This window comes from Parambassis ranga, chromosome 16 (assembly GCF_900634625.1).
Source record: "Parambassis ranga chromosome 16, fParRan2.1, whole genome shotgun sequence".
NCBI lineage: Eukaryota > Metazoa > Chordata > Actinopteri > Ambassidae > Parambassis > Parambassis ranga.
Window position 1 is genome coordinate 10,702,298 of NC_041036.1, and position 22,267 is coordinate 10,724,564.

The 22,267-nt window shown below is 41.3% G+C and overlaps 2 protein-coding genes across 3 annotated transcripts; both read right to left on the reverse strand.

Moving 5' to 3' along the window:
- Window positions 1–81: 81 nt before the first annotated feature.
- kcnn4 (potassium intermediate/small conductance calcium-activated channel, subfamily N, member 4) lies at window positions 82–15,075 on the reverse strand. Of its 2 annotated transcripts, XM_028425003.1 has the most exons (11): window positions 15,019–15,075; window positions 14,198–14,903; window positions 10,245–10,340; window positions 9,010–9,446; window positions 8,873–8,911; window positions 6,226–6,361; window positions 4,120–4,230; window positions 2,032–2,153; window positions 921–990; window positions 245–411; window positions 82–105 (listed from the first exon to the last, which is right to left on the reverse strand). In XM_028425003.1, the coding sequence occupies exons 2-11, from the start codon at window positions 14,651–14,653 to the stop codon at window positions 102–104; spliced, it is 1,638 nt and encodes a 545-aa protein (XP_028280804.1). In that variant the 5' UTR covers window positions 14,654–14,903; window positions 15,019–15,075; the 3' UTR covers window positions 82–101. The 2 variants fall into 2 exon arrangements, with proteins under 2 accessions (XP_028280804.1, XP_028280805.1); XM_028425004.1 differs by lacking the exon at window positions 8,873–8,911.
- Window positions 15,076–15,585: 510 nt separating this feature from the next.
- Window positions 15,586–21,175, reverse strand: LOC114449119 (protein BTG4). The gene is made up of 5 exons (XM_028426489.1): window positions 21,025–21,175; window positions 18,078–18,255; window positions 17,848–17,985; window positions 17,314–17,644; window positions 15,586–16,625 (listed from the first exon to the last, which is right to left on the reverse strand). The coding sequence occupies exons 1-5, from the start codon at window positions 21,113–21,115 to the stop codon at window positions 16,413–16,415; spliced, it is 951 nt and encodes a 316-aa protein (XP_028282290.1). The 5' UTR covers window positions 21,116–21,175; the 3' UTR covers window positions 15,586–16,412.
- Window positions 21,176–22,267: the final 1,092 nt, after the last annotated feature.

The window sequence follows — 22,267 nt, forward strand, 5'->3', positions numbered from 1 at the left end:
GAGTCTGAAGCAGCTCAGGGTGGAGAGGACTCATGGATGCTGTAGACAACAACACTACAGATGGGTTTGGTCTTTTTTTTAATCAAGAGAGTGTTGTCTTGTCACCTGCAAAAAAAGACAAATATTTATTTTTTTATTATTCTGCACAGCAGGGAAGTTCCATTTCAGTGTAGATACCACTTCCTGCAGTGTGTGTTTTCAGCAGATGTGTGCAGCAGCGCAGGCAGCTGTTGCTGCTGTTTACCTGATCTCTGGGTTGCGGTGACGAAGGACCTCAGACAGCAGCTCAGACGTTTGCTGAAAACAGCGACTCAGCTCGTCCAGCTTCTGCTCCATGGACAGGATACGCTGCTCCAGCTCCCGATATGAGTTATTCCAGTTAGCGCTGAGATCACACATGATCATCTGCATCTGTTGAAACACAGCATTCAATTCAAATGCAAAGATTTGTATAATTTCTAGTGGAAAAAAACAGAGGTTTAACCACAAACTTGAATCCTGTGCAGACATGTTTTAATGCACAGTAGTTATTTGCAGTGAGGTTTTGGAAAGGTCTGACTGACACACACTGTGGGACAGTTTCAAGCCAACTTACACTCCCAGCAAACCCCTGTGCTGCCAACTTGTCACCACATTTTTGGAAATCCCTTTTAGTCCTGTTTGCTCAGGGAGGCTGTGGCTCAGTCATTAAGTGAGAGCACCATGTTTAGTTTATTGCACAACTGTTGGGCTGTGATCGAAAGTCACCATGTCATGGTTAGTGTTTGGCTACACCTGCAGTCTGGAAACACCAGACTAATGTAACATAAAACACAAGGTAAGCTTTTTGTATGGTGGCTGTAAGAGATCAGTAAGTATATCTAAATATAATATAGGTGCAGTTAAACAGAATATCCCAGTGACAGCTGTCCTTTTTTTACCTTCGGGAGGTCCACCATCTCACTGACGTAGTCCCTCAGTTTCCTTTGTCTGAGCCGCAAGTGTCTGAATCTGTGAAAAGAAAAAAGTTTGTTACGTCCCTGTCATGTGGAAACATTTCAAACACATTTTAATGACATTATTCTGAATACTGACACACAGACAGAGAAACAGATCATTAGTTTACTAATGCCAGACCACTTCTTGGAATAAAAAGGTTAAAATGCCTATAATATGTGATGTTGTACAGTCTCCAGTACAGCCCTGACACAAAGAACCTCTGATTTGGGGAAGAACAGGCTGACAGTCAAGTATTCCACTACTCAACATAGAGGAGTCATGCTGAGTTTGTTAAACAGCTATAAAACTTTCAAAGGTTTTCAACATATAGACATGGTAAAGGTCTAAATGTAGTATTCTTGATGGATGAAACTAGAAAGACAGACGATCTACAATCCCGCACCCGGTCTGTGAAGACATGATAGACTGATGGTCTTATTACTGCTCTTAATCCCAAGGTGTGGAGGTTCCTCCCTCTCATACTTTCCACAGAGTGTTTATTTATAATGGTTTAAAGCAGGAAGTACAACCTCTCCACGCAGGCTGACATAGCCTCACACGTGTAATCCTGTTGTCAGGATAATGGACTGCATAATAACACTCCTGGACTTCCTGTCTTGTGCAATCCACTTGTTCTTAGAAGAAGAGTTCAGGCTTTATAACAACAAAAGCTCAAACATAAAGTAAGAAAAAGGTACAGTGTAATGGTTGCCATGCTCTTTTTACCTGATAAACATTTGTGAATTATTTCTCAAATAATGTAATAAATAATTTTAACAAGTGACTTGTTGGCAGGAAGTGGATTCTGTACAGTGAAAGGGTGGACCCTTGTGCACACATGCCCTCCCCACATAAAAGGAGTAAACTAATCTAATTGGTAATCTAAATTAGCCATTAAAATCTGAGACACTGTGGTGAAGCATGTTGACACTAAGTTAATGACCCATAAAAGACACATGTAAGGCACACAAATCACCCACTTACACCCCACACCCAGACTCAGACACACAGACACCCTGCCTGGAGGGATGATTTTGCGATACAGTAACTCACACTCTGATGGCTTCCAGAAGGCATCTCTGGTGTCTTCGGTGCTCACCGCGGTTGCCCTTTGTCAGGTTTGTGCGGTGCAGGAGCCAGCATTCTCTTAGAACATTTGCAGCAGCATGGCGGATCTGGTGAAAGATGCAAAAACATCAGAATCAAGCAAACATGGTGTATCCAGCAAAGCAAATACATGGTGATAACACAGAGATAAGGTTAATGAAATGTGCAAGCTCGACTGACAAGAATCATACAGAGCTGCTTGTATCTTTCAGATATTTTAGTACGAGCAAATTGAAGCATGATTCATCCGATCCTGCTGATTAAATCCAGACAGACTTTCCTGTTTCACCCTTTTGATGCTGGTTTCAGGTAATAAATACCTACAAGGCCTTAAACACAGGCCAGGATAAACTTAGGTCTTGACATCAACAGACATTTCTCCACTATCACCTTTTCTCTTTGATTCTATTCATGTATGTTTGTCTTCCTCCCAAACCACTGTAACTGCCCTGTGATGATGTCACTCTGGCCCTGTTGTGAGGGTTATTAATAGAGGCTGTCAGTGTTTGCATCCAGATGTCTTCCCTTTTTCCCATCAGTGTAAATCTGGACTGCTCAGAAGGACGCACGCACGCACACACACACACACACACAAATCAAAACTCTAAGCATAAAGATGCACCAAGTGACAGGATGCAGCCACCAGGAGAAAGGAAGTGGTTGTATCCTCCAAAGCAGAGCAATAACTGCAGTCAGACATGGCTTTACAGACATGACAAGAAGCTGCATGCAAAAAGCATGTTTATTATGTAGTTCTCTGCAAGAGAAGTGTTCAGTAAGCAAACACTTAAAATGTATCTAAGCTTACAAATACATTATCTCCTCTGTGAGCCACTTTCACACACACACACACACACACACACTCAGTTTCCTGCCTGCGAACGCACTGTCCCGAACTGACACAAGTTTCTTTCCTGACAGAGATAAGATTATTTCCTCTCTTTGACGCCTTGAAAATGCTATAAAGAGGCTGACACACCTCATCCCTCCACCCTCCACCCCACACACACACACACACCTACACACACACCTACACACACACACACACACACACACACATTATTCTGTCCTCTGGTGCATCTTCTTTTAAAAGAACAAAAATGTTTAAAAAAAAAAAAAGACAAAAAGAATGAAAAACCAAAACACGCAGGCAACACGGAAAGCAATGACGCATCCATCCTGACATCTCTATCCGCTGTGTGTTGTGTTTGTTTTACTACACAGGAGCGACCTCTGATTTCCTAAGGTTCTAAAATAAGGACCCGTGTTTGGAGGTTCTCGACAATGATGCTCACAGCTCTGACATGTAAGTGCTACTTCATTGTAGATTTGATATCCCAATGCTCTGCAGACCTTCAGCATTTTCACGCAATGTTCCAGTAACTGTCTTTGACAACAACAAACACAGACATGCTGCTCAATTTGATGGATTACCAAATTTAAACAAGTTTCAAATATCTGCTGGCCAATTTTCATACAAGAATAAAATTTACAGAAACTGCTGGCTAGATGGTAGGAAAGACAATTTAACGAGTCGTTAAGTATATATACTTAACTACTGTTTTTACTTGAGTATTTTCTGCCCTCTGAGAGATGCGGTCCCTGTGTATAAAACTATATATAAAGTACTTTAAACATCCACCTCCATCAGCTACAACAGCAACATTTAGCTCCGGCACTGATGCTTCTCTATTAATCTAATGACTACATGTATCAGTCAAAGGGAACAAAACACCAGAATTACTGATGCTTTCCTTAAGTATAATTTGTCATCAGGACTTAGACAGTGCTGTATAGACAGTTTTACTAAACTAAAGGATCTTTTTTCACCCTAAACCAGAAATTTTCAAACAGAGGCTGCAGTAACATGAAGAATGTATGATTCACAGTCAATGAGCCAAAACAAGCAAAACCACTGGTATCACAAACAAGAAACCCCCATACATTCAAATGACATGCTGGTTAGAAAAAAAAACATTCTCATAAAGTTTATACATTTATGCTAAACTAAAAATAAATACTGTGCACTCTTACCCGTTTAGAAATCTGGATGTCCAGCATGAAGAAGTGCACATGCTTCTCGCCTTTGTTTAAGGCCAGCTTCTCTGTTACGATGGCCACCAGCATGGCGGTGCAGGCTACACCCTGAAAGCCACCACAAACACGGCTGTTAGCATGATTACAGACACATCTACCACCTGTCTGTCCTCTGGAAAGATTCTCAACCCTTATGTAAAAATACTGAAACCAAACTGATGTTAACTTTTACAGTCATCCTAGAGTCTTTATTACCCTCCATGGAAATACTTTATTCAGAAAACTCAATGTTGATCTGCATACCACGGATGGTTGTGTCTAATAAATCAAAGTTATATTTACACAAAACGTTCAGGGTCTAACCAGGCCTCGGTGGCACTATAATAGTGTGTGTGTGTTTCCTCTGAGAATAGTTGTGTGCTATTGCTGGACAGGGAACTACAGTGAATATTCAGAAAACGTCATCTGCACAGTCACATGACACGACACACAGACACAACACAGCACTGCTGAGACCACTATGCAAAGTGATAAAAGTGACCATTTTTACCTGTTTTCCTTCTCTCAGCTTGCATAAGAAAGAGAAAAAAAGAGAAAGACTGAGTATGAGCAAAAGAAAGCTTTTCCAGAGTTTTGAAAGATATATTTATCCTTCACTCCAACAGCCGCAAAGTATCTATCATTACATCGTCTGTAAAAACCTGGGAGGTACAGACTCTTTCCTTGGATCTATCCACACACGGTGATGGGATGCAAACAGTGTTGTCAACCCCTGAACACAGCTGCAAATTGAGTTATGGCTGGGGTACAGCCTAAGTGCTGACCGTGGAGACTTTCAGCCATATTACAGGTGTGAGCATCGCTTCAGTCACTATAGCTCCCAGAGCTTCCCTGATGGGAGTAGGAAATTTATTTTTTTCCAAACCATGGGCACAGGTTGGCACACCCTCCTGTTGTACTCATGCCAAAAGCAATAAACCACCTAAAAATGGATATGGTGGAAAGTTTTCCCTTATAAGGGGGGAACTTATAAAAACAGGGGAGATGGAGAAGGAGAGAGGGAAAGATTGGGAAGACTGTTTTCCACTCTGTCACAGAGGTGTCTAAACCGGACTGCATCCAGAACCACAGCAGGGACCCTTATCTACTTGTACCCACATTTATTCACAGATAGCAACAAAGTGCACATCCTCCTCAAACACGCAACCACTCCTTGCCGTCAGTGACTTATTGTTTAATTAGTGTAACCCATATTGGTTTATTTCACAAATCATTTCCTCACTCTGACTCTTCCTCCCATTTTTTATTAGTGTTGACCTAACCAGCCTCCTCACCACACATTATAAAGCTATATGACAGATGAGAAGCACCGATAGTTTCGCAACAAGGGAATTTAACTTATCTCTTTTAATATATAATAGGTCATCTTCAATGGGACCAGTTTCAATGTCAGCATCCACTGACAGTCCCACCCACCCCATGCCCATGCATCAATAAGATCAGCTGCCACCTGAATCAGGGCAGGAATCAGAAGTTAATGCAACAGTGAACCAAACAGAAGTGACCTGAATTTAAATGTGAAAAAATGAAATGGGGAAAAAAGAGGGGAGAATGGCTGCAGTGGAACAAAGTAGAGAGAATGCTATGGAACAATATGGAAAAGAGAGCAGTGAAACAGAACAGATCAAGATACAGAGAGTGGCAGAATTAAATCAGAACATAAGACAGAACAGAGGAGAGATGGAATAAAAGTGGAGGTAAGGGAAAAATTGACCTGAACACAAAGCTCACAGCAGAAAGAAAAGCACAGCAGAACATCTTGTTTTTGAGTGTTATTGTGCAGAGAGAAATATGTGAGAGGTGGTTTAGTTCAGAACAAATACATCAGATAAGACATGTCCACTCCCTGTGCTTGCAACCATTAAATGTCTTTTTGTGTTAAAACCACTGCTCTGCTGACTAAATAACGTTCTGATAAGGTCACAAAAAACCTCTTGGTGGAAAAACAAGAATGTCACGACAGGTTGTGTGTGTTTTATCAGTATGCATGTCACTTCTTTGCAGTTTCTCACAGTTTCTCAACAAGCAGATCAGCCTTGTTACCATGACTCCAGTGAAGAGACACACCGCCTTGCCACAGCTGGTGATGGGTGCCACATCCCCGTAGCCCACTGTCAGGAAGGTGATGGCTATGAGCCACAGAGCTGTGTCCATGTGGCCTGTGGGTGCTTGTGCCTGCCTGCAGGGGGGAGAGAAAGCAGGGCTGAGGGTGTCTTCATAAGGAACCATGTTAAATGAATTCTACACTTATGATCTTTGACATATCTCATCCTAATATGTCATGTCAGCCGTCTATCAATAAACCACAATTAAATTAAATATTAAATTAGTTAAATTAAATAGGAATGTTTTACAGTCATTTTAAACTGAACTGTCAATGCTGTATGTGTATATTTCTAAACTATACCTAGAATAAATAGGCATAAGGTAACTAATCGACTAATTTAGTAGTTAATTTATCAAATCAAATACATGCCAATACATTCACTCACACTCACACAATGATACTATGTAAGCAAAAATGTTGTCTATGTAGTTCCCGTAAAGGAACTTGAAAGTTGTGTGTTGGTCGATATTTCTGTTCATTTTCCCAGGCGTTGGTTACATTTCCTCACTTTCAGTCCCTGTTTGCTTTGTTTATGCAATTAAAATGTGAGTTTAAGTCTGGAAAAAGATCATGGTGTAAGAAAAATAGGCCAAACAAATAAGACTGTATAACCAGTAAGAACTGATTTTAGTATTCCAGGTAAATTTTTATGAGTACGTACTATGAAAAAAAGAAAAAAAAACTGTAGGAAAGTGCAGCAGCTGCCACTGAAATCATTTACATCTCTAACAGAATGAGTTTAATAAAGGTGTGGTCTCTGCCAATCAAACTGTGTAATCAGTGTTGATGCCCTACAGTATCCAGGAATTCAGGACTTGGCAGCTACTTCACAAGTTGATCATACAGTTTGTGAGTCTGTCTCTCACACGATGTAGAAATACAGAAAAAGAGTTCCGTTTTGATCATATCATCAGCTGTCAACCACAAGCTATTTTATTGCATTTGACAAATCAAAACACACAAACTGAGATGGGAAACTGAAGGCAAAACCTCCCATTAAGGTTCAAATGAACAAATGACCTCACACTGTTCAAACAGACTGCGGAGGATCAGGCTGACGTTTAGCTGGCTCACAATGAAGCACTGGGTTTGGTTAGAGCAACAAAACAGAAGATGAGGATTATGAAATCAGTTATTGGAAATCCGTTTTGAAGAGGAAAGTCAAATTGACCATCAAGGTTTGAGGAGGAATGTTAAACTACCATGGAGGTTTGTTTGTCAGTGTACATGACTGTAACAATGAGGGGAGGTTCAGGGGGAGGTTTTAGAGGGCCAGAGCTGGATGCACTGTGCACACAGCTCAGTCGTCCATTGAAAGACAAAAACACATTTAACATTTAACTGCCTTACCTTTGTTTTATGACTTTGAGCAGTCTCAGGACTTGTTTAATCAATGCTAAAAGACTGCTTAAAGTCCTCATTTATATGCGATGATTGTGAAACACAAATAACCAGCATTCTTTTCTGACTTTCTCCATCTGACTTACCAGGAAAATGCAGTGGTAAAAGTTTTAAGTCAAGTTGACAGGTGCATTTTATATGACCTGATACAGGACATGAAATCCTGGATGATCCATCTACTTCATCCATTCGCAGACTTTTTATCTATAAGGACATGTTGGTGAGTATCACAGATGCCTTTCCATTAAAAGGAACGTAGCTACCCTAAGATGGAAAGACTTTTAATTTCAGCTTTTACACGTTCACTTTGCTGAGCTGCAAAAAATATCCCAACTGAACAAACTCTTCTGATTGGATAATATTGTTTTATTTCCTGTTCTATTTTGAAAGAACCTGTTTCCTTGTGTTTCTCTGTTTTACTTCCTTTTGTGTTCCCTCCATTTGTGATTATCTGCCCCACCCTGATTGTTTTCACCTGTGTCTTGTTACTCCTTGTGTATTTGAGTCTGGTTGGTTCTGTTTTGGGCAAGTGGCAACCTTCGGGGCTCAAAGTTGAAGCCCATGCGGAAGTGTCAAAACTTGTAATTCACGCCGCAACTGCTGGGGGCTGGCTCCAAAAGCGAGTAATTTCCCATAGACTCCCATGTTAAAATGGCCGACTTCACAGCAGAAAAAAACATGTTTACAGCCTGGTACAAAAAACCACTCTGGTCTCAGATGATAGGTTCTCTTCTAGTGTCAATTGTAGGGGGGGTGAATTTTTTTACAACTCACTCGTTTCAATTGTATTCTGACTTAAAATTACGCATAATTATGGGCGTTGCCGCTTGAGTGACAGACAGTTGACGTATCACAACTTGAGTTTCCTGCTTCCATGATCGCCCGCCCCCCTAAACCTCCCCCTTTTTGTCCATATTTGGAGTTTTGGCGGACGTGACGCTGCCAACATGGCGGCGGTCATCAACGTCCTGGAACCTCCCACCGAGCCTCAGAACGGCTCTTCAGAAACAAACGGGTGACATCACGGAAGCTCTGTCCATAGTTTTTACTGTCAATGGTTTTGGGGTGTTTTGTTTGAACTATGTATTAATATTATTGATTGTTTTGGAGTTTGCTTATGGACTTTTGGTTTCTTGAGTTTGTCGGCTTTGTTAATTAAAGCTCGTCTTTGGTTAAACTTACAAATCATTTGAGTTTGTCTTCCTTTGGGTCCACCTTAAACTGGATTTGAACACAACATTTATAAAATTTGACTTAAAACTTCAAAATTATGGTATGATGAGTCCATTTGCATCAAACACACACACATGCCTCCCTACCTCTCACACAGAGTTAGCATCCAGGATGCAGTAAGCCAGAAGAAGAGGATGAAGACCAGCAGCGTACGAGCCGGGTGTTTGTTCATCAGTACCTTGAGAACAAAGCGAAAGGTGAAGTTGATATTGTTGAGTGAGCCTATGCTCCTGTAGGAGGCGCTCAGCAGCACTTTGCTGTGTAGCAGGATGGCTCTGTGCACCAAGTACAAGCGAAGGAACATCAGCACTGATAAGAGCAGCTCCAAGTTCAACAGGGCCTCGCCATCATGACTGGAAACACACAGGGGAGCTGAAGAAGAGGAGTTGACCTGCAGGCCCACTTCCCGGTATGATCCAACAGGATGGATGACACAGACCAGCAGCTCCAGGGTGATCACAAAAACCCTGTGCCTGGTCATGGCTATGCGCCAGTCCACCTGGTTGTGGTCAATGATGAACAGCTGAAAGATGGAGGAGGACAGTGAAAGAAGGGAAAAATGATGATGGTGCTATGTTTACTTTTTGTAGTGCTGTTAATAACTTGCATGGGATTGACACATGTAATATTTCTGTTTGAGGAAAAGTCACATGTTGGAATAATTAAGACAAATAAAAACCCACAATGTCTGAAAAGGGCTGAGATAAGAAAATATTTTACTCCTCTAAAGACCTGAGCTACTAAAGAAAGAGGATTAGAAGCTTTGTAAAACTTCATTTGGTGGATGGATCAAATAATGTGTAAAAGCCTAGATACCTAGGTACAAATAAACACTTCTCCTGATCACTGATTGACACCTCTTGAATGATTTCGTCTGTCATCTTTGACACCAGTTATCTTTGCACACTGCCTGCGTTTTGGTCTCCACCCTAAACCTCCCCTTCCTTATCTCCTCTACACACTCCAAGTGGAACCCCTCTCACATCAGGGACCAAACTAAAAACACTGGAGGTGAGACAACAAACTAAGCAGCTCTGCACTTGTTCATATTGCATGTACAACAATGTTGTGAGTGCAAACAAAACAATGTTTACTCTGTTCAATGTTAGCCATGTATAATGAATTTGCATGTAATGGCAGAGAGCCATGTGGACTGGAAACACGTCACAGCTGTATTATTGTGCGTGCCAGTGTGTGTAAAGTTTAACAGTATAGATTAGCAGTGTTAAAGGCTTCCATCAGTCCAATGCCCATTGTGACCTTAACGGGATATTAGATCATATGAAGAGTGTCCAACGAAAATGCACAAAGTCAAACTCACTCTAATGTCCTTATAATGGAAGGCTATGATGAGGATCAGGAGACACCCAGTGGACAGGCTGATGGAACAGTTGATGATTAAAGCGACGTTTGAACCCTGTGAAGAAATAAGAAAGAGAGATAAAACAGACAAAAAGTTTTCTGTCAGAACTTTAATATTTTTATATTATATATATTACATTATCTATCTATCTATCTGTCTATCTATCTATCTATCTATCTATCTATCTATCTATCTATCTATCTATCTATCTATCTATCTATCTATCTATCTATCTATATGTCTGTCTGTCTGTCTGTCTGTCTGTCTGTCTATCTGTTTGTCTCACATATCACACAGAAATACTAAAAATATAATACGAGGTAAATGAAATTTAAAATATGACTACTGACATATGCATTATGTAGTTTGCTAGCTGACGTAACTGCCGATAACACATCATCAAAGGCTCACGGCCACAATGTGAATAACAGTCTGAGGTCTGTGAGACTGAGCGCACTCGTCAATCATCCTCATCTAGTTTGTGCTTGTGACCAAACAGCAGCAGTTTTGACCAAGACGAGAGAAGATAAGTGTCTGCTGAAGACTTCAGGAGATGATTTGAGTGGCTAAGTTAGTTTGCATTAGACAGATGGTTCATCCAGTCAGCTGTAGGTGTGTTTTGAAAGTGCCTATATGCTTTATGAACAACACTTGTGCTGCTAACTGCAAATAACATGTGCACTCAGTGGGTGAAAGCAGCTTTTTCATTTACATTATGAAAAACTTGCTTGCTGTGCACCTTCACTTCACACCGAAAAAAGGTATTCCCGGTTCTATAATGAACTCATGAAAAAAGTAAATAAAAGCTACTCAATTACAGAAATGAGTTCGCTTGTAATTAAATACTTTCCATTCCACAGAAGTAAGAGCTGGAGACACAGACACACACACCATGCTGTCTTGTTCCGTCTTAGAAACAGGAAAGGTTTCACAGACTGAATCAGAAACTCTACCTCCCACCTCTGTCTCAGCAGGTTACAGAGCACCTACAGGTTATCCTTGAAGCATGCATCACATTGCAAGTGATGCAACGTCAGTGGAAGTTTTTAACAGGACGTGCAGTTTAATGTGGTTTACAGTTAAAAAGATAATTACAAACTTTCAAACTCGGGGAAACTTGAGCGTGTAGGTGGTATGCTGTGACGTCCGTTGGCAAGGTACATTGTTTTCCACTGTTTCTCCCGTAGCATCCACATCATGTCTGTGTTTCATCCAGGACTCATTAGAAGACCCCACAAAAGCTCAACATTTCACCACACGCCATAACAGAGAGTTCAGCGTCTTTCCAACATTTTCCTTTTAGAAACTCTCATTTCAAGCCTGGTGAACCTAATTTGGGGTTAACAGTAACACGGATTGTTTCTTGCCGTCCTGGATAGAGGATGATGATGAGCCACTGTCACCAAAACAGGCCACAGCAACAACGTCAAATCCAGGGCAAGAGAAGGTGGTCCACTTTGTTTGTTCTATGATAAATAAATACTTTTCCAGTGCAATAATACATGCATCTGACTTTAGTTTTCCAATTAGGTTTGTTAGCCGTTGTGGTTTCCTTAGCTTTCATGCAGATTCTCTCAAATAATTGTAAGAGTTGGTTTACAAATTGTGTCCTAAGCAATCAATGAAGCAGGCAGAAGAAAGGAGATGAAGGGAAAAACAAGAGACTGTCACATGTATGATTGGCTCCAGGCACAGGTGTTGTTTTAAAGGGCCATACATATACATAGGTGATAAAGACACATGCTTGTGAGTTTTGCCTGTTTAGATGTACATCACATACTGTCTGGACCACAGCATGTTTAATCAGAGTTACTACATGTGGGAATGTTGAGGTTTCTGTACCGTCATCAAATGCTTACAACTCTTTCTTCTGTATTATTTTCTATGAAATAAAAAGAGTCTAAATGTTCTTTGTTAGATATTTACAGTGGCTTGAATCCAGGCAAAAATGTTTCCTAGGTGTGGATTTACTGTAGCAATAGAAATATAAAAAAATAGAAAAATGATTTAATCATGAAACTTCCTGCCATTATATATCAGAAGTATCTTAGAATGTTAGGAATTATTATTGTTGCTCTGGGAGTTCTGTTGCTGTGATTGTGGAAGAAAGAAGAACAAAAGAAGCATAAAATAAAACTTCAGATGTCAAATATTTTTGAATTCATCTGAAGCTGTTGGGCTTTAGTAATACCTGCAGACATGGACACACACACACATTGTTGAGGCAAATCATCCCAATTATCCACTTTAGAAACTGAAAATCATGCTCGGCCTTTAGGTCTCACTGTGTGGATGTTGTTTTTAATTGCAAATCCTTAACAGAAATTGTACAGAGATTTGCAGGGAAGATGCGGAAGAGGCCACTTCCAGGTGAAAGTGCACCCTCCTGGCTGTAGTGCAGCCACAGTCAAGACACAGAGACTTCTAGACTGGCCATGCAAACACTATAATTACACACTAAATGATGTGGAAAGATAGCCTGAAGTGCTGTTAACAATCTGGCTGTAGGGGAAGAGGTGAAATGTGGAAAAAGGTTCCATAAATAGCCTTGTTTTCGTGCATAACCATTAAAAGGTATGCTCGAATATAACAGTGCAGACTGGTGTTAGCCATGACAGGGCAGCTTCAAAATATGCTGCAGGACACTGAAAATGCAAAACAAAAACAAAACGCAGTGTTTTGTTAGGGCGGCCGCTATGTGACCAAAAGTCACGTCAGCCCACATGTCACAGCTCGCTCTCATGACCTGGGCGTCACATAAAGTAAAAGGATGAGTGCTGACGATTGTTATACAGGCTATGGTTAAATATCTAAATCTTTAACTGCGGCAGAGACGACTTTTCCAGTGCATCAGCATTTCCATTGTACCAAAGCTGGTGCCTGTTGTTAGGAATGGTCGGACAACACCTGTTCTTGGTTCATATTTGTAAACTGGAATAGTAACATTATATGTGTGCCAGCACTGTTAATTTCACAACCATATTTCTCCAAGGTCCAACACTCAGAATGCATCAGGCAACATTTCCATGCAGGTTTGTCAAAGGGAGTGTAGTAGTTGACGTGTGTTAGAAGTGCAGAGGCTTTCTGACAGTGTAATCAATCATTGGCTGCACAGCATGGTGGTGGTCTGATGTTTTGCGGCACAACATGAGAACTTTTTTCCACATGTGGAACTGGCGTGTGCTGTAGGAAGTTGGGGGGGGGTAATAATTTGTTGATTGTGTGGCCTGGCATTGTTATCCACTGAGATCTGCATGTTAATGTCACGAGGCTGCAGCTACCAAATAGAATGTCTGGAAATGGACTAACTATAATCAGTAGGTCAGGCAGGATCAAAGCCCAGGTGCAGATCGTGAGGTTCGTGTTTGCTAATCAAGAAAGTTGTTATGACAACAAATACAGACATTTATGCAAGAGTAGTGTTATTTTCTGCATCAATTATGGACAATTTTGTTACTAAATATTCCACAAATTAAAGAAAACATTATTCACATCACTTCTAACTGAAAAACTATGTTAGTTACTAGACTGGGATGAAGCTGAGTGAGTGTTCACAGGCTTCAGTCACACTGGGTGATGCTGACTCAAATTATAATTGATGATGATCTCAAAGCCCAACACTGAAAATGAATTTAATGTCAAAGATCTGGCTGCCAGTTCCACTGCAGGGCTGTCTAAATGTTCTGACTCTGTAGATAAATAAACCTGTTCTGAAACCTGTTCTGTCTGCATCTTGTGCACCGGTGAAAATGTTTTGGATTTGATTTCTGAGACTGACATCATCCACAGAATGCTTTAAAGAGGACTGTAATGGAAACACAAGTAAATAACATTTTAAACATTTCTATCTAGTTGTTGCTTCAATACTGACGTCTGACGGAATCAAGTTAATTATTATTTCTTCAACCTACCGGTTTATAATAAATGGGACATGTCTCAGCGTGGATTATCATGAGCAGTATCCCGAGCAGAGCAGTGCCCAAAGCCAACGCGCAAAGGCGCTTTTTATCTTCCAGTAAGAACTTTCTGTCTCGCAGTCTGTAGAGGTCGTCTCCCTCCATGTGAGTTGTCCTCTTCCCGGGATATGACAGTGGCACGGACACTTCAGCTGAGTCTCCGCAGTTTCGATTCACCAATCCATCGCAATTCACACTATCCACTTTGGAGTCGCCGTGCAGGCTGCAGTTTGTCATCTCCATCTCCAGAGCGCACACGAAACGCCCGCCTGTCCCGCTCCCGTCCTTGTCGTAGTTCTCCGCTGCCCCGTCCAGCCTCTCCGGTCTCGTCTTTGCTTTCCTCCCGAGTTGGGGAAGGCATAGTCCGATGGGAGAGTTGTGCTCCAGGTCCTTCTCTCCTTTGTTGCTCATCGAAGTAGCGGGTTTGCCAAAACCTACACTCTCAATAGCCAACCGGCGCGCCGTGGTTACGCGCACTTGTGCCGTTTGCACTCTGCATCGGGCAGACGGACTCTTATTTGCATAACTTATTATTTTAAGACTGCGCGTCAAATGAAGTCTTTGTGTGTCCTGGGTGTGTGTGGATCGTCATATGCGTGATGCGCTTCCACAGAATCACAACGCCTCTAAGCACAGGAAGGTTTTCTTCGCTTGGATAAGGCTGGTCAGACAAAAACATGGAAAACATGGAGACAACAGGTTAAACATAATAACATGAATGCTGCACTTTAATTATCAGAGGGCGAAAAGTGGTGTCAGAGTAAGTAACAAATTACCAGCCTACGGGGAACCTGCGGGCTTTTATTATAACGCAGACGTGTTGCGCACGTTCTGTAACAGCTACAGAGTGACATCATGTGGATAAGTGGCTGTGGATTTATCCTGACTTGTTGCTATTCATAACAACAGTCAAGGTCCGCCTCTTTGCTGAGAACACGCTGCTTTTCACTGGCTCCAAGTTTTAGAAACTGACTGATCAGTGCTTGATTTTGTGCCGCTTTTTTATTTCTTGTCCTGTCTTAGGTCCTTGGAAATGAACCCAAATTTGATGGAAACACAAAGTGGAACATAAAACTCTCCCCTCTCTGCTGGGTCCGTTGAAAGAGGAACAGCGTCATGACCTTGGGCTAAATGACGCAACAGCACACAGGAGTAGTTACTTCCGCTGCAGCATCCTGCTAAGAGTAATGACGGTTCTCAAGTAGGGAGGTGAGTCCGGCAGGTGCGCGCTTTTAGTCCAAGACTATATATTTTTATGGGAAATATCATCTGACTCCATGATGGTATTGCTCTCACACACACAAGAAGAAGAGAAAAAGTTACATTTCCAGGAGAGAGTTGCTTTAATCCGCTGCAGTGAAAAGCTGAATAACTAAAATACAAAAGGTGGAAGAAAAACTGTGAGCACAGATTCTTTAAAGTGGCACAAACGGCAGATAAATATACTTTTAATGACAAAGCCGCAATTGTAGATTTTTAACAGATACTGATAACATTTCATTTACAAAAAAAAACGCTTAAGAAAAAAAACTTTCCCTGAAGAACAGAAGCATGGCTTTAGTCTCACTGACAGCAGTGAAAGGCTTTAAAACACATGTGAAGTTAGGTTTGCGATTTACAGCAGCCACAGTTCATAAAAAAAATCACATTTCATAACAGGTGTGACGTGGGTGCCATCTACTGGTGGCAAAATAAATTATGACAGAAATAGTAAGGTTAGAAAGTGTGTGTCAACTGTAATATTTACAAGCAGTTTAGTAAAAAATATTCTTAATATACAGATATAGTTACTCTAGCTACAGTAGATTAAAAACCCTGAATCACATTTTACAAAGATTAACCATGACTTCTACACAGTGAACCATACTGGATGAGAGAACTGCCCTAGATGAACGTAGAAAAGACAATCATTTGGTATTTAACAATATTGCTGAAAGTTCCTGAGTTAGTCCAAGCACCCAGTGACTTAATTTTCTTACAGTACAAACAAACATTAGCAGTGCAGACACGATTGATTACAAAAAGATTTTACTCAAGTTGAAAGCCATCAGATTGTGAGATTGTGCCAGAAATATCGTTAAATGTAAAGATTAAAAAATAAATGTTCTTTTTTGGCCCAGGTTTAGCTCAGTTGAAAGTCCTGACATCACACGGCTCAGTGGGAGGCAGCCTAGCTCGTCACGGGTCCCCATGGCTGCAGGGAGGCCTGAGGCAGGATGAACTGTGGAGATGGCTGTTGCAAGATGTAGTAGCCCAAGACCTGCTGAGTCTGAGGTGGCGGTGCCGGGGGGGCGCACACTGTAGGGAGGAACACCGGGGTACCTTTCTTGTACTGAGGCCAAACTGGTGTTGAATGGTAGAAGTACTGGAGGCTGGTGGGGAGCTGAGCAGAGACACAGAGAGGGGGGAGAACCAGAGGTCAGCAGGATTTTACAACATGGCTGCTATAAGAGGAAGCAGAAGGCGCTTTGTTTTCTAAAAACATTCAAAACTAAAACAGTTTATCACAACTATTTTTGGAAAAGATCATATTTTATAAACCAACAAATCCAGGCCAAACAAGCAGATTCTAAATGTTCTATAGTTTACTGCCACAAGAGGGCGCTAGCTACGTAACCACTTTCACTCTTTCCTACTACTACATTGTCCCCTGTAATGTCATGCGGTGTTTCCTAGTTTTTAATATATATATATATATACACATACACATATATACATATATATATATATATATACACACACATACACATATATATACACATACACTATACTATATTTTTCATCTTCCAAGGCAGAAATATCTCCAGCTGTTTCTATATGGCCATAAGTAAAAAGTGGTTACAAATAATATGAGAGTTCAGTAGCCTCCTCAAACAGGAAGGATCTGTGGTAGTGGTTGGCACTGCAGGTTACTACACATTTATGCCCCAGAGGATATTTGTGGCTGCTGAAAGGTGTAGATGAGACTGCCTCACATACACTGGTAATCAAAGGGTACATGAAACTATGACATAGATTCTGTAAAGTCCCAACAGATGCTCCTCATTCCAAAAAAAGAGAAAAAAAATTACCATATTTCTGACGTATTTGACCTTGTTTGGTCCATCTCCTTGCCGCTTCCGAATCCTGGGCACCATCACTACTGAGTAGGAGTCGCCTTCTGCCTCTTCTTTCTTCACAGCCGCCTCTTCTTTCTCCTGCTCTGCCTCCGTCTCACCATCTTTGGCCTCCTCCTCTGTGTCGCTTGATACAGTAGAGCCACAGTCTGAAGAAGTAGCCGAGTGGTAGTCTGATGTGTCTAGATTTAAGGAGTCATCCTGGTCTCCCTTCACACCTTCCTCCTCCTCCTCTTCTTCCTCGTCAAAACATGCTACTGTGAATGGTCTGCCATTTTCCCTAGATCTGTGAGAGGGGAGAAGATCATAATTACCTCTTTTTGACAACCTGTGTGTTTTCACACGTGGTTTCACAGAAAACATATTGGTATACATAGGTGACTGACTCATAATTCTTGGCTAGACAGAGAAATGCCTCCCGTTTACTGAAACGTCTGTGTGTGTGTGTGTGGTTCATTCTTTGCCCCGACAACTCAGCCAATGACTCACCTTGCACACACCTCCAGGGGGTCGATCCAGAGCGTGATCTCAGCCGGATATCCCAGGTCGCTGGGTGTGAGCTCACTCTCCTCACATGCCTTTAGGACAGCTTCGTCAGAGAGCACTCCATTATTAATCCGGATGCATCTGCGGATGTTAAAAAGTTAACAATTGTGTTCTCTAATGTCATTCAGTTTAATGTTTACATTACACTGTGTTCATCGTTTGCTGGTTTTTACCTATAAGCCTGGCCTTTGCTGGGACAGTCCGGGTACCAGTGTTGGTTGTATTTGTCACATAAAAGCTTCTGTAGCTTCTCCGCAAACAATTCTGCTTTGGCTTTGTCGAGCTTGCCGCGTTCCATAGCCAGACGCTTGAGGAAGTCGACTCCAGCTTTAACTTCTCGCTTCATGGTGTCTGCAAAAACAGAACATACAAAAATAACATCACTTGAAGTTGCCAACAAATTTATCTCAAAGTTTAAGAGTGGGTGCATGAGTGCGGGAGCAGAAACTGTCATGGTAGCAATAAAAACACCACTTCCCTGTCTTTTATAACCATTTCACAGAACTGTGTGTTGACAAAAAGCTACAAGCCAGGCAAACGAGATGCAAACCAGTGCTGCCATGTTGACTTGTAGAAGTGTTTTGACACGCAAATCCAATGAGCACACTGTGCTGTTTATCTTCTGATAGCATGTCTGTCTAGGTTGAGTGCCAATGTCAGCCTGACCAAGAAGAGGAGTGTGCTTCAAGGCAATTCAAAACTCTGCAGCTGAATTAGCCGACGCAGTGTGTGTGTGTTTTCATATCCTGCTGCTGTCCCTGACAAGACAGCTGTGCCTTGAACTCTGCATACAGTCATTTGTTATTGTGGTTTGGAACACACCACTATCACTACAAAAAGTGCAATCTGTAGTGGGAGAAAATTATTATTTGCTCTACTAGATGGAGCCACAGTCTTCCATCAAGAGTGGTAATGAGCCTGTGACACCCGTAAATGTAACAAATGTTGTCAGTCTTGTACAGATGCTCAAACAGCAGGCAGGTATTTGTCTGCAGGATAAACAGGGTCAAATTGCATGTGTTCCTTAGATTGTTGTTGTTTCTAAGAGTGTATGCATCTTGCGACATGCTGCCTTGTACACATTTTTCTAATTAAGCTGTGACACTGAAGAATGTTTAAAGAGGCCTTAAACTTGCATTCCTCCCAATCCTGTTTCCAAGAGTTTAAATCGGGGCAACTGAACTCAAGGACGTTTCGCCACTCCCCCAAGTGGCTTCTTCAGTTCTCCCAATCCTGTGTTTAGGAGGAGGCCACACGATGAGCACCCACTGTGCAGAACAGACTTCTCAGACAGACGGACAACTCTGGGGACTCAGCTCAAAATGTTCAAATAAATCTGCCAAATTTGGTGTTCTCAATGTTTTAATTACTGATTCATCTCACGGTTATGTTTTGATAAATAAATTAATCTGGTATTACATGAAGATGATGGTGAACAGTGGGCATAACTGTCAAATTTAACCTCTAGTTTAGGCCTCACATATTAATCTGTTTACCCACAAAGCATGACTGTTGATTACTAAGACTGATACCAGTTAAATGTCTGTCGATTAACCAAGCAGTTGAACTGAAGGAAGACATGTTTGTGGGTTATAACAAACATATTGTCACCAAGACCGGATATTGTTGTGTGCCAGTACATAACCCGTCTGATCATCATGTCTGATTTCTGTCCTCATGACAACATCCCACACATCACTGCTGACTTCCTGCTGAAAACACACAGGATGAGTCATGTCTTCAGCTGGACTGTGTCATCACATAAGTGAATGATAGGTGTGTCTAACATGACCGCTTTCTCAAATTGCTCCACTTGTAGAAAGTTCAGCGTGGTGCGCCTCACACAAAGAGAAGAAAACCCTCCAGGCCACGCTGAGACGCCTCAGTCTGCACGTCTCGTTTACTGCGCGTGTCTGTGTGCTGATGCCATTATCACACACTCCGCTGACACCGTTTTAATTCCACGTGTGATCAAAACAACTGGACCCCTCAGACTTGAGACTAACTGCTTATGTAGCAGTTTCGGTATTAAAAACTTCAGCAGTGACACAAAAACGTGATGGAGTGTGTGTGTGAGAGAGTAAAGTGTGTGTTTTTCAAACTGGGTTTGTAAATGTTTTTTAGAAGCTTGTGAAATGTTGATGAAGATTCTCAGTCATCCAGGTCATCATACGTAGAGAAGATTGAAGCAAGGTGTCTGGACTTGTAGAGTTTTCTTGAAGACGTTTCACTGCTCATCCAAGCAGCTTCATCAGTTCTAACTGTTTGGTGGGGAAACATGGTTTATATGTGGTTGCAGACCTCAGTGGGTGGGTCTGGGTAAAACTTAAACAATAGCACTAAATGTTTCCATACTTATCTGTGATGTTTTGGCTGACTGGGCCAGGTGTGTCTAACGACTGGCTAACGACTATGAAACTGCCGGAGGGGGACTGGTTGACAGCCCTTTGTTCTTACTGTGAGTATGTGCAAACTTCCTGGGAATGGATGGAATCACTGCATTGTATGGGGTAGAAAGATGATGTCTGAGGCCACCACCTCTCTTAAGCTTAACATAGATGGCTTCCTTGACTCCTCTTTCATACCACCTTTCCTCCCTGTCTAAAATGTGAACATTGTTGTCCTCAAAGGAGTTGACCAAACAGTCCAGACACCTTGTTTCAATCTTCTCTACGTCTTTTTTTACTAACAAAAGGCGACAGCCGTGGGGGCACAGTGTGATCCAAAAAAGTGCACGTGCTCGTGGAAATATTCACTAAAAACTCAAGAATGAAAGAAAAACTAGATCAATGTTGTTGTTTAAACGTATGTCTGTCACTGTAGGCGGTGACCATGGACACACGGTGTTTCTATACAAAGCGGAAACCCCCCGGTGGAATTTCAGAAAGTTAGTAGAGACCAGCCCACGGAGGTTATTTCAGCTGACAACCAACATTATCGAACAAAAATGGTCATTTTAAGGTTTCTATAAGTGAAATGTTAACATTAGGTTTGAGTTAAAGGGACAGAATATAATAAATAGGGGAAAACAAAGACCAAGACAGAAGCGTAAAACAACTTAACAATGTGAAAAACACAAACAAACAATAAACACACATATAAATTGTAAGTGTTACTCACAGTAAAGAGATGTCCTGTGTATGAAACAGCAGTCGTTGGTTCTCGTCTCTCGTCCGTGCGCTCCGCTCCGCTCCTGGAAGTTATTGTGCATCAGCACGTGTTGCTTCCTTGTTCTCCGCTCCGCTCCGTGCTGCTGCAACGCGGACGTAACATTACCGTCAGCGTGACTCACTTCCTGTACTCACCGCCGCGAGCTGACGCTGACTGGCTGCCGGAGGCGGAGACACCCCGCCCGCAGCCCAAATATGGGCAGACACCCTAAACAGCTGAGTGGAGGATTTCACTCTGTTACAGCCACATCTGCGTTTATGATGAAATTACCGTAACTGTCCTGTTTATATCTTATTTTTAATATTCTGTTTTTGGTGTTTGTAGACTGTAGTGTCCATTGAATCTTGCAGCTATTTTTGTTCCACTTGCCTTTTTAGAAGATTTATGTAATAATTGATGGAAGTTAATTCCAGCAATCATCATTATAACAAGTAAAGTTAAAAGTTTTTTGCCCCTAAACTTGTGTAGTGAAAGAATAAAGCAATGCAACAATATAAAATAAAAATGTAATGAAAACAATCAATTGATTCAAAGTAATCAAACAATGGATTATTATTACCTATAAAAATGTAATGAAGACAATCAATACATTCACAAAATAGGAACAAAATCACAAAAGATGGTCATTTAACTTTAATTACATAAATACAGATTAAATTATCTTACTACAGTGAGTGAGTAAAACAAGCAGACTTTTATGAATTTTGAAAATGCAGGGATAAATAAACATAATAGTAAAGTGCTGTAACTAAAAACAAATGAATCACTTACATAATTAACCTAAACCTGTAGTTTTAGAAAAACTAAATTAAATGTGGTCATAAAAATATATAATCTAGGATTAAAAAACTGTACTGGTTTATTAAAGTTGTGATTTGTGCAACAACAAACATTACAACAGCCGAACTCCTCACTCCCCCCCTCACATTTGGTCTCTACCCATTACGTCACGGTTGATGTCATCAGTGCTTAAATACAGGAAGTGAGCGCCAATTACTACTTTACTTCATTTACGGTCTGCAGTGCTTTAAAGTCGTGAAGGCAAGAAAGTAAGTATTCCAGGTCATTAACGTATGAGCCCAAGAAAACACCGAGAACTAAACATGACATTAGTTAGAGGCTTTTTAATACAACCAGCAGTTATTAAATGTCTGAATTCCAGCCAAAAATAATGCAAACAAACCTGCTGTCC

Coding starts and splice junctions, on each gene's coding strand:
- kcnn4 (XM_028425003.1), bottom strand. CDS start 14,653: ATGAGCAACAAAGGAGAGAAGGACCTGGAGCACAACTCTCCCATCGGA. Junction 10,341..14,197: donor GTCCCATTTATTATAAACCG/GTAGGTTGAAGA, acceptor ATTTCTTCACAG/GGTTCAAACGTCGCTTTAAT. Junction 2,154..4,119: donor ACATCCAGATTTCTAAACGG/GTAAGAGTGCAC, acceptor ATCTTTCACCAG/ATCCGCCATGCTGCTGCAAA.
- LOC114449119 (XM_028426489.1), bottom strand. CDS start 21,115: ATGCACAATAACTTCCAGGAGCGGAGCGGAGCGCACGGACGAGAGACG. Junction 18,256..21,024: donor ACACAGGACATCTCTTTACT/GTGAGTAACACT, acceptor CTGTTTTTGCAG/ACACCATGAAGCGAGAAGTT. Junction 17,986..18,077: donor AGCAAAGGCCAGGCTTATAG/GTAAAAACCAGC, acceptor TAACATCCGCAG/ATGCATCCGGATTAATAATG.